This window comes from Myotis daubentonii, chromosome 19 (genome assembly GCF_963259705.1).
Source record: "Myotis daubentonii chromosome 19, mMyoDau2.1, whole genome shotgun sequence".
NCBI classification, from domain to species: domain Eukaryota; kingdom Metazoa; phylum Chordata; class Mammalia; order Chiroptera; family Vespertilionidae; genus Myotis; species Myotis daubentonii.
The window spans coordinates 25,126,498-25,140,740 of record NC_081858.1 but is presented as its reverse complement, the minus strand read 5'-3'; the positions used below and the strand labels follow the sequence as shown (position 1 = coordinate 25,140,740).

Genomic DNA, 14,243 nt, shown 5'->3' with positions numbered 1-14,243 from the left:
CCGACCTTATTAAGGAGAAACAGACCCGGACACCCGACCTTAATCACGCAAAGGGTTAGTGGGGATGCGGGACTGTAACTCGGGGTCCCATGGAGCCTGGCTCTCCCAGAATCCAGGGCTTGCTCGCGCACGTGCTTGTCCACTTCCACGCCGGGATGTCATCCTAGAGGCATCCTTCGCCGGCACTTCGAGGGGGTAAGTCCCTTCCTGGTCCAGAGCCTCGCCCCACGCCCTGTGCAACGGGTGAAGCAGAAGGAGCCGCGCCGGGAAGGAGCCTAGGAATCGGGCCTGGGGTGGTCGGCTGCGCGGCAGGCGGCGGCGCTGAACCCAGAACGGCGAACGCTCCAGAGGGGCCGGACGGGTGCGGAGGGGGTGGGCGCGACGCCGGGAACAGCGGCCGGCTCGGAGGGCGCGAGGCGGGGCTCGCGGGGAGGGGGCGCGGCGCGTGCGCGCGTGCGCGGCGGTGGGCTTCGCGGCGGCGCGCGTGCGCGTGCGCGGCGAGGGGCGGTGGGGGGTTGCCGCGGCGGCGCGCGGCACGGCGGGAACATGGCACGCGGAGCCGGCGCGCGCTCCTAGCTGGCGGGACCGTTAGCTCGAGGCGGACGCGGCCCGGGCCCCGTGGGGATGGAGCAGTCGCCGCCGCCGGCGCTCGAGCCAACCCCGGGGCCGACTCCGGCGCGGAGCCGGAGGCGGCGGGAGCCGGAGTCGCCGCCGGCGCCGGTGAGTGCGTGAGGGGCGCGGGCCGGGAGACTTTCTTTGTGAAACTCCGTCGGTGGGAGCCCGGCCGGGCCTCGGCGGCGGACGAGCGCCCGCGAGGCGGAACCCGGCCCGCCGGACGGGTTCGAGCCCCGCCTTGCACCCGCGGGCGGCGGGGACTGGCCTGTCGCTTGTCCGCCTCCGTTTTCGCGGGAGGAGGTGCGCGCGCGCCGGGCTTGGGGGCGCGGTATACAGTCGGCGCCTAATGCGCGCGGCGTCTCCGCCTTTCCTCCGTTCTTGCGCGGCGGCGGGCCCCTAGACTAAGCCCGCCGGAGAGGTGGACGGCAGCCGCTGGGAGACAGGTGTCCGCGCAGCCGCGGGAGGCTCAGGTGCAGCCCGGCCCGGGTGGGAGCTCCGGGAGTGAGCTGTCCGTCCCAGGAAGGAAGCAAGTCTCGGTACAAAGTGACCCGGGGATGCTTCCCTTCCACCCCCGCTTCGTGGTGTGTTTGGGATGTCGGTTCGGGTGAGGGATGCTGAGCGAAATGGACTTTGGAGGTGTGGCATCTTGCTGGATGGGGTGGGATGGCCCTGAGTTTGGGTTCTCAGAACCGCGGGGGCGGGGGGAGATAGGGGCTCGTGATGAAAATACGGGCGTCGCGACTCACCCCGGGCCCGCGGACTCTCCAAAGCATATGAGCAGATTTTGGCTTTTTAAAAAAATATATTGATTTCAGAGAGGAAGAGAGAGGGGGAGAGAGAGAGAGAAAAACATCAATGATGAGAATCATGGATCGGCTGCCTCCTGCAAAACCCCTACTGGGTATCGAGCCCCCAACCCAGGCATGTGCCCCTGACCGGAATCGAACCCGGGACCCTTCAGTCCACAGGCCAACACGCCATCCACTGAGCCGAGCCAGCCAGGGCAGATTTTGACTTTTAAACAAGTGTCATCATCAGGCTAATTTGACAAGCACTGCCTTCCTGTGGCCAGAGAGACCCGTTCTGTTGATGGGTCACCGTGGCATCCTGGTACCCGGTGCAGTGCCTGGCACACGGTGGATGGTCTGTAAATATTTGTAGCAAGACTAAAGGACTCAGGGAGTTTCCAAAATAGTTCTCGAGACATTTTGAGACAAAGTTACAAACGTAACTTTTGTGACTGTTTATAATGCCTTGTTTTTAGTATAGGTTGTAGGCAAAGCAGGGTATACATTGCTCAGTATAAGCCATCAACTATGAATACCCTAGCTAGGTTAACATTAATTTTGAAACAAAATTCTGAATAATAGTAAAAAAAAAAGCATGGTTCTTTCTCTCCATCATTTGGGAACACTAGGCTTATAAGGATTTTGTTTTCTTTGAGGCAGGTAAATATTTACATTTTCATCAAAGCAAATCTGAATTGCTGTTTATTCAGAACAGTTGGAAATTTGCTCAAACCTCTGAGTATTTGTCCTCTGTGTGTGCTATTTTGAAATTGAGACTTATGTTCAGTTCAGAGTCAATGCTAAAATAGGATTGTTTGAGTGAAGGTGATTTGATAGTTCAGGGGCTGGTTTTTTTTTCATGTTTTTAAAAATTTCAATAGTTGATTTCATGTTACTAGTTTCTTTTTTGTTCACTGACAAAATATGAATGTATAGGATGACAAGACTTTGGGAGTTGAGATTGTATCTGAATAGTATTGAAAATTAGGTGCTTTATTGCCTCAGTGTGGCATTTTTGTAGTTTCTTTGGATGTTATTTTTCAAATTGAGATAAAATTGAAGATAACATTAGTTTCAGGTGTACAACATAATAATTTGATATTTGTATATATTACAAAAAGATCACCACAATAAGTCTAGTAAACGTCACCACACATAGTTACATATTTTTTTCCTGTGTTGAGAACTTTTAAGATATATTCTTAACTACCTTACATATAATACAGTACTATTAAGTATACTTATCATGCTGTACATCACATCCCCATGACTGACATTAAAAAAAGTGTCTTTAAATAAACCTAGCTTTCTTGAGATGTAATTCACTTACACTAAGATTATCTCTTATTGTACAATCCCTGGTTTATGGTATACTCACTGTGTGTCCACCATCACCATTACCTACTTCGAGAGCATTTTCATCGCCCCACAAAGAAATCCTGTACCCATTAACATTCCTTGCCTTTCTCTCAGCCTCTGGCAGTAACTAACCTACTTTCTGTCTCTGAATTTAACTAATGTGGACATTTCACATAGTGTAACTTATAATATGTTTATTTTGTGACGGGCTTCTTTTACTTAGCACAGTTTTTTTTTTTTTTGAGGCTGTGTAACGTGTATCAGCACTCTGTTCCTTTTTATTGCCGAATAATATTTTGTTAAAAGGATATACCACATTTTATCTATCTATTCATCTGTTGATAGACATGTGGATTTTTTCTACTTTTTGGTTATACTTGCCTTTTGGTATCTGTGGGAGATTGGTTCCAGAACCACCCCCACATGCTCAAGTCCCTTATATAAAATGGTATAGTATTTGCATATAACCTATGCACATCCTCCTGTATACATTAAATCGTCTCTAGATTACTTATAATGTCTAACACAATGTAAATGCTACATAAATAATTGTTACACTGTGTTGTTTAGGAAATAATGACAAGAAAAATAAAGTCTGTATATGTTCAGAGGCAAGCATCCTAGATGTGTAACTACATGGTACACATTAGCAACAATGTAACTTTTTTATCTGAACATTTTCAATCTCGGATATGGAACCCCTGGATACAGAGGGCCTATATGAATAATGCTGCTATAAACATTTATGTATAAGTTTTAGTGTGGACATATGTTTTAATTTCTCTTGGGTATATCCCAATTGGTGGGTCACATGATAACTCTATTTTAACCATTTGAGGAGCTGGCAAACTTTTTTTTTTAAGGCACTGCATCATTTTACATTCCCACTAGCAATGTGTGAGGGTTTCAGTTACTCTACATTCTTGCCAATACTTGTTATTTTCTGTCTTTTTAACTTTAGCTAACCTAGTAGGTGTAAAATGGCATCTCATTGCAACTTTGATTTGCATTTCCCTGATGACTAATGATGCTAAGCATAATTTTTTGTGCTTATTGGCCACTTATGTATTTCTTTGGAGAAATGTCTATTCAAATCCCTGTCCATTTCTTTGGGCTGGGAGTCCCTTTTTTTTTTTTTTTTAAATCCTCACCTGAGGATATTTTCCCATTAATTTTTAGAGAGAGTGGAAGAGAGAGGGGAAAGACAGAGAGAAACATCAATGTGTGTGTGAGAGAGAGACATTAATTGGTTGCCTCCTGCACCCTGGAGAGGAGCCTGCAACCGAGGTTCGTTGCCTTGACCAGAATCAAACCCAGGACCCTTTGCTCTGAGGCCAACACTCTATCCACTGAGCTAAACCGGCTAGGGAAGTGGGATGCAGGGAGGGGAGTCCATTTAAAAAAAAAACCCATATATTTTTTAATTGATTTCAGAGAGGGAGAGAAAGATAGAAACATCAATGATGAGAATCATTGATTGGCTACCTCCTGCACACCCCCTTTTGGGGATCAAGCCTGCAACCCAGGCAGGTGACCTTGACTGGAATCAAACTCAGGACCCTTCAGTCCGCAGGCTGACGCTCTATCCACTGAGACAAATCGGCTAGGGCAAGGGAGTCCATTTAAAAAAAAAATACACACACACACACACACACACACACTTATTTATTTATTTATTTTTTTTACAGAGAGGAAGGGAGAGGAATAGAGACTTAGAAACATTGATGAAAGAGAAACATGGATCAGCTGCCTCCTGCACACTCCCCACTGGGGATGTGCCTGCAACCAAATTACATGCCCTTGACCGGAATCGAACCTGGGACCCTTGAGTCCGCAGGCCGACGCTCTATCTGCTGAGCCAAACTGGTCAGGGCAGGAGTCCATTTTTTAAATTGAGTTACTTGTCTTTTTTGTTATTGAGTTGTAGAAATTTTTAAAATATTCTGGATACTAAGTCCTAATCAGATAAATGATTCGCAAATGTTTTCTCCCATTTTGTAGGTTGTCTTTTTACTTTTTTGATAATGTTCTTTGTTGCAAAAGAAGTTTTGCCATGAAGTCCATTTATCTATTTTTTCTTTTGTTCCTTATGCTTTTGGTGTCATATCTTAGAATCCGTTGTCAAATCAAAGATCATGAAGGTTTACCCCGATGCTTTCTTCTAACAATTCTAAGTTCTTAGCCCTTATGCTTAGGTTGTCGATCCACTTTGAGTTAATTTTTGTGTAAGGTAGTGGTCCAGATTCATTCTTTTGCATATGGTAATCCAGTTGTCCCAGCAATATATATTGAAAAAAAAACAAAACCCTAAAACGATCTCACTGAATGGTCTTTGCACCCTTATTGAAAATAACTGTCTATATGTTATGTTTATTTCTGGACTCTCCATTCTATTCTGTTATTCATTCTCATGCCAGCTCTGTAATGTTTGATTACAGTAGCTTTTTAAAAGATTTTGAAATCAAGTGTAAGTTCTGTAATTTTGTTCTTTTTCAAGACTGTTTTGGCTTTTCTGAGTCCCTGGGTTTTAAGATCAGTTTATCAGTTTCTACCAAAAAACACTTGGGATTTTATAGGCATTGTTTAATCTGTCCTTTAAAAAAATTATTGATGAGAGAGAGAGAGATTGAGAGAGAAAGAAACATCAATTTTTATTCTTCTATCCATTCATGCATTCATTGGTTGACTCTTTTGTGTGCCCTTACTGGGAATTCAACCTGTACCTTGGTCCATAGGGATGATGCTCCAACCAACTGAGCTACCCAGCCAGGGCCTAATCTGTTCTTTTAGTGATGTTTTGTAGTTTTCCAGTCCCAACTCTTGCACTTTCTTTTTTTTTTTGCACTTCTTTCAAAAACTTATTTCTAAGTATTTTATTGTTTGATGCTGTTGTACATGGACTTTTAAAAAATTTAATTTTGTATTGTTCATTGTTCATCACTAGTTTATTGAAAGAAATGTATGAAAGAAATACAATTTAGTTTGGGATATATCTTTTAACTTCATCATTTAATGATAGACTGATCCAATTTTCTGTTTCAAATCTTTCCCTAAAATAATGAGGAATGGTCTTTGAAAGCTTAAGTATGGATGCAGATTTAGGTTCACATCTCCAAGTTTGGCTCTGCTTCCTACTAGTTTGTATGTGTTTTGACAAATTTTAACTGTTATACATCTTAGTGTTCTCATATATGTAATCGGATAGTAATACCTATCCCATATAATTGACAAATAAGAGAATGTCAGTAGGTATTCAGAACAATGACTTGCATGCGGTAGGGATTTGGTATTTGTTGTTTATCTTCTTGTGTTAATGAACTGCATTTAAAAGCATGCCAAAAAACAAAAAAGCAAACAAAGCACCAAACCAAAACAAAAATAACCAAAACCCTCCCTAAAACAAACAAACCTAAAACCACAGACCCACACATACATTGAAAAAACCCAAAAACCACAAAGATAAAAACCACAAACAAAAACCTCAAACCTCTTCCTGTCCCTATCACTTTTCTGTGACCCAAGAAGACTCTGAGTGCTTGAGGAATAATGAAAACCTCTCTCGCTCCACACTGTTGCATTGTAACAGCTTGCTAAATCTAAGCTGCTTATAGGGTGTCTGACAATGTATTCGTAATTATTATTAAAAATAATAAGTATAACTCAAAGCTGTTTGTTTTTAATCCCAAAATTCTTATATGTTATCCTGTTCTTTCACTACTTATTTCTTCTGAAAGCAGAAGCAATATTTTTTAAAATAAAAATTGATGATTACCATTGTTTCTTTTGGATGGTTGCTATTAAAAAAAAAAAGTTCTGTTAGAGACAAAGGTTGATGTTTGAACTTAGACTTAATAGTGTTTTTGTAGGTAGGGTAGATTGCTATTTTGTATGGGAAGAAGTCAGAGACACAATTTAACCCAAATATGAATGCATGTATTGTGTTCATTGAATGTGTGTTCACTATGAATCAAAGAAAATAATTATTTACACTGGAAATACTATTTTATCAATAACACCTTACCTCCAAAATCACAACTACAATTAAATTTATACTGTAATTGGAAAAAAAAAGTATAACCTGTAAAACCACAGATTGGTAACTCACAGAAATTTCTATAAGAAACTTTAAAATCAAAGTTGATCTTTATTTTAACAAAACTCCATTTTATAATCATGAAAGGTGAATGTGTGTATTGTATAAAACTAGAAAATATAAGACAAGCAGAAACAAAACCAAACCCCATAACCTTACTCATACAGAGATTGCTACTTTCAAAAGTTTCCCCTGGAACTTTTTCTGTGCATCTTTCTAACAATAGGTAGACACATTCACAGAAATACATACAGACATTTTAACTCAAATAAGATAAAACTGCACAAAATATCTTTAATTTTTATTTTACTTGAAATAATCTTTATTTAGGTAAAATTTACCTACCGTAAAATTTACCCATTAAAAAAATATATAGTTTTATTGATTTCAGAGAGTAAGGGAAAGGGATTGAGCGATAGAAACATCAATGAGAATCATTGATTGGCTGCCTCCTGCCTGCCCCCTACTGGGGATTGAGCCCCCAGCTGAGCATGTGCTCTTGACGGGAATCGAACTGGGACCCTTCAGTCCCAGGCCGACGCTCTATCCACAGAGCCAAACCTGCTAGGTCTAAAATTTACCAATTTTAAAGTGTATAGTCTTATGACTTCAGAAAGGTATATACAGTTATTTTATCACCACCAGAGTCAGTAGAAGTAATAGAAAGTTGTTCCTTTTTTGCCCTGGCTGGTTAGTTCAGTGAATAGAGCGTCCGGCTTTGGACTAAGAGGTCCCAGGTTTGATTCTGGTCAAGGGCATGTACCTCAGTTGCAGGTTCCTCCCCACTCCCCCCCTCCCCCAGAGGCGGGTGCAAGAGGCAACCAATCAATGTGTTTCTCTGACATCAATATTTCTTTCTTTCCCTTTCCCACTCTCTCTAAAAATCAATGGAAAAATATCCTTGGTTGAGGAGTGAAAGGAGGAGTTAAACTATAACCCTGTTTTAAGTCTCACGAACACTTGTCTGGTTATCAAGGATCATTTTTGCCAACCATGACTCTTACATTGGATTAAAGTGTAGGTTTTGTAGAAGTATTGGTGACTGAAGTTCAGAATTCTGTACTTCTGTGCTTTGACCTAGATTTCACTCTCTCTGACCGATGTGAATGCACAGAATATTATATTTTCTCTAATTATGAATTTCTAGGTTCCTGCTGGATTGAGTGTGTTTTTCTGTAGCGTTCTTTCTAATTATCTCATGACAGGCTTCTTTTGATCATATTTATTTCAATAAAAGATAGTTTCTTTTCCCTCCACTTTGGGACTGTTGGGAAAAATTGTAAAATACTTGAAATGGACTTGGGAAAAGATTACTGGGTATCTTCAATGGAAAACTAGTTTGTCTGGAATGCAGTGTACCTTTCTGGGTTATCTGATTCCATGAAGTTTTTACCTTTCATTGTCTTTGAACTACTTTATAGCCCTATACATTGTCCTAGACATCTAGGATATGATATCCCTGTAAGCAGAGGAAAAATAGTGGTTGCCTATGTGGGAGATTAGCTCTGCCTTTCTTTCTCCACTCTGTCGAATTTGTTCTCTTTAATGCAAATATCTCTGTGAGGAATCTGTTACTTTTGTACAGGGTGGTGTATTACATATTAGATCTGTCTGCTTTTGAATTGAGGGCCTGGACTTAATATTAAAGGAAGACATGGGGAAGAAAATTACACTTTTTGTTTTAATTTCAGTTAGGGTAAGCCTGCTTAGACATGCAAACTGTCTCTTGTTACTGCTGTCTTAAGTTTCTTCTGTTAGGACTCTAATGCAGTTCATAATTTTCATGTTTTAAAAATGAATAACATTTGACTGAGTCACTCCCTTCGGTTTTAAGGTCACTGTATAAAGTCATAGAAAACTTAGTGAGTTGGAAAAGTCAACATCAAAATAAGGTCTTAAATTGCCAAGATATAATTTCTAGCAGATATTTTTTTCTTTTTAGTGATCTCCAAAACTGGTGTTTCTCTTAGAAATTCCATGGTAGTAGCCAATTACAGTTACCAAATTTGCCAATCTAAAAAGATTCATTGGTACATTAAAATTTTATTTTTTTAAAATATATTTTATTGATTTTTTACCGAGAGGGAGAGAGAAGGATAGAGAGTTAGAAACATCGATGAGAGAGAGACATTGATCAGCTGCCTCCTGCACACCTTCTTCTGGGGATGTGCCCGCAACCAAGGTACATGCCCTTGACCGGAATTGAACCTGGGACCTTTCAGTCTGCAGGCTGACACACTATCCACTGAGCCAAACCGGTTAGGGCTAAAATTTTATTTTTATTTTAAAACATATGCTCATTTCCTAATATTTGGAAAAGAGAAAGAAAACTGTAACAAAATAAAAATAATCCATAATCTTATATTCAAAGATAACTTAGCATAGTTAATACTTGGATCTTGTTTCTTTCATTATTTTCCTAAGTGCAGCCATCTTTTTTTATTTTTATTTTTTAAATATATTTTTATTGATATCAGAGAGGAAGGGAGAGGGAAAGAGATGGAAACATCAATGATGAGAGAGAATCATTGACCGGCTGCCTCCTGCATCCCCCCTTCTGGGGGTTGAGCCCACAACCTGAGCATGTGCCCTTGACTGGAATTGAATCCAGGACCCTTTAGTCCACAGGCCGATGCTCTCTCCACTGAGCCAAACCAGCTAGGGGTAGGTTTATATTTTTATCTTTCCCTTAGTATGACTTTATGTATGTATGTATGTTAATCCTCACCTGAGTATATTTTTTTCCATTGCCTTTTAGGGAGGGAGTGGGGGAGAGAGAGAGAGAGAGAAACTGATGTGAGAGAGAGAGACATTGATTGGTTGCTTTTCACACATGCCCAACTGGCCAAAGATCAAACCTGTAATCCAGGTATGTGTCCTTTACCTGGAATGGAACCCGTCACGTGACCCCTTTTGGTGCTCTGGCTAATGCTTTAACCTTCGAGCAACACCAGCTTGGGCTCTTTAGTATAACTTTAAATTGCCAAGGAAAAGCTTGAGTACTCTTGCACTCATTCATTCTATCAAAAAATATATACATATGTAAGTATAAATATGTAAGTTTATAAATATATGCATATACGTGTATACTATATGTATATGTACACACACACACACACACACACACACACACACACACACACACACATATATATATATGTGTTGAAAGGGACGCTACAGAAGGCACTATGTTGGCTGCTTCTTGGAAAGCTTATTGTCTTTCAGGGCACAAAGTTAACTATCTTATAGATTAGACCAGCCGTGGGCAAAGTACGGCCCACAGGCTGGATCCGGCCTGTTTGAAATGAATAAAACTAAAAAAAAAAAGACCGTGCCCTTTTATGTAATGATGTTTACTTTGAATTTATATTAGTTCACACAAACACTCCATCCATGCTTTTGTTCCGGCCCTCCGGTCCAGTTTAAGAACCCATTGTGGCCCTTGAGTCAAAAAGTTTGCCCACCCCTGGATTAGTCCATGGAGAACGTTCATGTTCTCATGTTGTTCAGACAAGGAACCCTTCCGGATTATCAGAGCTTTGTCTCACAAAGTTTCTTTGTTTGTAGATTCCTCTCTTTGGTGCTAAGACTATTGGCCAGAGAAGTCCTGATGGTCCAGTGCTGAGCAAAGCTGAATTTGTTGAGAAAGTTCGTCAGAGTAACCAGGCCTGTCATGATGGAGATTTCCACACAGCTATTGTTTTATACAATGAAGCTCTGGCTGTTGACCCTCAGAATTGCATCTTATACAGCAATAGATCTGCAGCATATATGAAAATCCAGCAGTATGACAAGGCCCTGGACGATGCAATCAAAGCTCGGCTTCTCAATCCCAAATGGCCTAAGGTAGAAATTTTATTTACTTTCATAGAATCTTCTGTTATTCCATGTTGCCAATTGGCCGAATATTCAAGAGTGCACAATTGGTTACATTTCCCCCTTTATACCTTGCTGCTTTGCTGAAAAACCTGATTTTGTTGGTCTAGTCTTTTCCTTTTTCGTCTTTCTTCTTATTTATGCCAACCTCTGTGATTGGAATTTTCTCCTTTGCTCCCAATATTATTGGGCTAAGTAGGTCCAGTTCAACTCCACCCCCCCCCCCCCCCCCATGGGAGGATATTTTTTCCATTGATTTTCTTTTTTTTTAGAGAAGAATGGAAGGGAGGGAGGGAGGGGGGGAGAGAGAGACAGAGAGACAGAGAGAGAGGGAGAGAGGGGGAGAGGGGGAGGGGAGAGGGAGAGAGAGAGAGAGATAGATGAGAGAGACACATACATTGATTGGCTGCCTCCTGAGCCTGCAACCTAGCTATATGCCCTTGTCTGGGAATCAAATCCAAGACCCTTGGTTGCATGGGCCAAAGCTCTAACCACTGTTAAACATCAGCCAGGGTCAACCCTTAACCTTTTCCTGGAAGCTTTCCTGGAACGTTGAGCTATGAATATAATAAAACATTTCTATTGCTAATTTCACTTAATTATTTATATTGTTATGTAAATATGTCACTTGAATATATCTGAGTCTTAAACTAGCTTGAAAATTCCTTGAAAGTTTGTCTTCTATGAAGGTCTGTGCTGGAGGGTTGGGAGCGGGCTGGGAGAAGTCAATGGTGTGATACTTTCAACAATAAAGAATTTAAAAAAATGATACTATACCATGAAAAAAAAAAAAAAGAAAGTTTGTCTTCTACTTATTTTATAGTCCTACAATTGCTGGCCACTTAAAAAATCAGCGTCTAAATCGTGTGGGGAACCTTTTTTCTGCCCGGGGTCATTTGGATATTTGTAACACCAATTGAGGGCCATACAAATTTATCAACTTAAAAATTAGCCTGCTGTATTTGGTCAAATATTTAATTAACTCAGCTCTAATGCCTTGGCAGGGCCAGACCAAAGGATTTCATGGGCTTTATATGGCCCGTGGGCCAGACGTTCCCCACCCCTGGTCAAAATCAATGAGAAAATGAGGAGATGTAACTGCATTTTCTTTTTGAAGTCTTCTAAGGTTGTAGATTTCACAGACCCTAAACATATCACCCTGATGGTTTAGAAGTTCTTGTTTATTGTTAGCTGAATTCCTCAACAGCTTCAGTCTACTTTTTAATCATTTCTGGAAGGAATCTAACATTTCTCTCAAATATCCCACATTAAAACCTCCTTTCATATGTTTAGTGAGATATAGTATAATGGGAATAGCATGTAAAGGCAGTCCTTACTTTGCATGGTATTACAGTACAATTAGAAATGGCTGCAAGCTGAAAAAAATCTTCCAGTGTGATCTTTGGAAAAGTTTTGATTGTTCTGTGACTTTTAAAAGTTTTTGTCAAAACATTAAAAACGTTCTAACTGCAGATTATAAATGTATAAGGAATGCAAAAATATTAAACTATTTAGTGCATTGATTTAAACTTTGAAAAATTGAGAATTTGTTTTATTATTTTAAAAAATATATTTTTATTGATTTCAGAGAGGAAGGGAGAAGGAGAGGAAGATAGGAACATCTTATTTAATATGACAAGTATACCTAAATAAAATTAATCTTTTTTTGGAAGTTGAAGTATTACTACTACCAAAATTGGAACATTCTTCTTTTTATTGATTTTAAAGAGAGAAGAAGGGGGAGGAGAGAGAGAGCGAAACATTGATGTGAGAGAAACATTAATCCGTTGCCTCCTGTATGAGCCCTGACTGAGGATCGAACCCACAACTTAGGTATGTACCCTGACCAGAAATCAAACTCACAACCTTTGGTGTATAGGAGGATGCTCCAACCAACTGAGCCACCCAGCCAGGGCTATTTAAAATTTTTTTAAATACATATTTTTATTGATTTCAAAGAAGAAGGGAGAGGAGAGATAGAAACATCAGTGATGAGAGAGAATCATTGATTGGCTGCCACCTGCACACCCCTCACTGGGATCGAGCCCTCAACCACTGAGCTATGCCGGCTGGTCTATTTTTAATTTTGAAATAATGTGAAACATATAGAAAAGTTGTGAGATTATTTCAAAGGACTCCTGAATATCCTACATCTAGATGCCTCCAATAGTGAATATTTTACCATATTTGGCTTATAATGTACTCCACATTAAATAAATTGTTATTTTTGGAATCATTTGAGAGAAAGTGCAGACATGATGTCCCATCACCCATAAATCCTTCAGTATGTATTGAGAATACTCTGATATATATCCACAGTATAACCATTAAATTTAAGACATTAGCATTGATACGATACTGCTATTTAATTGACGATTCTATTCATATTTCAAGGATTGTCCCTGTGATATCCTTTATAGGCACTTTCCCCTTTCTGGTCCAGAAGTACTTGGCAAGAAGTATATTAGGAGTCTGTTCAGCTAGATAGATTGTAGTATATGGTCAATACCACCTGCTCACATTACAAATAACTTATTTAATTGACTGGATTTTTACCACTCTTGGGTTCTTGATTGTTAGTTCCTTAGTTTGGGCTTTGAGTTTTGATCACTAAAATAATATATCCCTTATCTTTTGTTCTGGACTGTCAGTCTTTATCCATACTCCCTAACCTGTAGCTCACTGCTATTAATACGGACTTTGTGCTTGACTCTCTTGATCCTAGCAGTCGGTTCATCTCTCTTTTGTTCTTGTATCATAACTAGGGGCCTGGTGCACAAAATTTGTGCATGGGTGTGGTCCCTAGGCCTGGCTGGTGTTTGAAGTGCAAGCATCTGGCATGGAAGGACAGGTCCCAGCTGACCTCTGGGCCCTGGGCAGCACCTGGGCCCCCGGGCCCCTGCGCAACCCCTTGGCCTGAGTCATGTTGCTCGAGTCCCCATGCGGAGATGCAGTGAGCGTGGCAGGACACCGTGAGCCGGGGCGCAGCGTGGGCGTCTGGGCCACCCAGCGGGAAGCCAGGCGGGCTCCTCGCAGGCACCTGGCACCTGAGTGCGGGGGCTTCTCCAGTGTGCAAGCCCTGGCATCCCGGGGGAGAATAGCAGGGGGAGTGAGAGTGAGCGGGGGACACCCTGCATTCACACCGCACCTCTGTACCCATCACCCCCACCCCCAGGTAGCCTGTGAGATCGCAGCGCATTGCTGATGCCTGCCATGTTCCGTGCTGCCCCCTGGTGGTCAGTGCACGTCATAGCGAGTGGTCGAACTCCAGGTCTTCAGTCCAACTCCCAGTTGAACCACCGTCTGGGGGGACAATTTGCATATTAGGCTTTTATTATATAGGAATTATATAGGATATATAAGGGATAAGTAATATTTTTGTGCTTTTGTCTACAATGCCAGGTCCTCATGTGATGAACCTCTTCTTTGTAGAAGTTAGATACAGTGTGAAATTGTTGACATCCGGAGTAATTTCATGTGTCACAGTCAGCATTAGGACTATGTATATATAA

The 14,243-nt window shown here is 41.3% G+C and overlaps 1 protein-coding gene across 3 annotated transcripts in view; it reads left to right on the top strand.

Annotated features, from left to right (window-relative positions):
- Positions 1-510: 510 nt before the first annotated feature.
- The window catches only part of TTC28 (tetratricopeptide repeat domain 28), a 387,004-nt gene continuing 373,271 nt past the window's right edge, over positions 511-14,243 (top strand). For 2 of the 3 annotated variants that reach the window (XM_059677127.1, XM_059677126.1), the window contains exons 1-2: positions 511-720; positions 10,423-10,701. In XM_059677127.1, coding sequence (XP_059533110.1) covers positions 625-720; positions 10,423-10,701 — 375 coding nt within the window. In that variant the 5' untranslated portion in view covers positions 511-624. The remainder of the gene's footprint in view (positions 721-10,422; positions 10,702-14,243) is intronic. The other variant, XM_059677128.1, reaches the window with a different exon arrangement.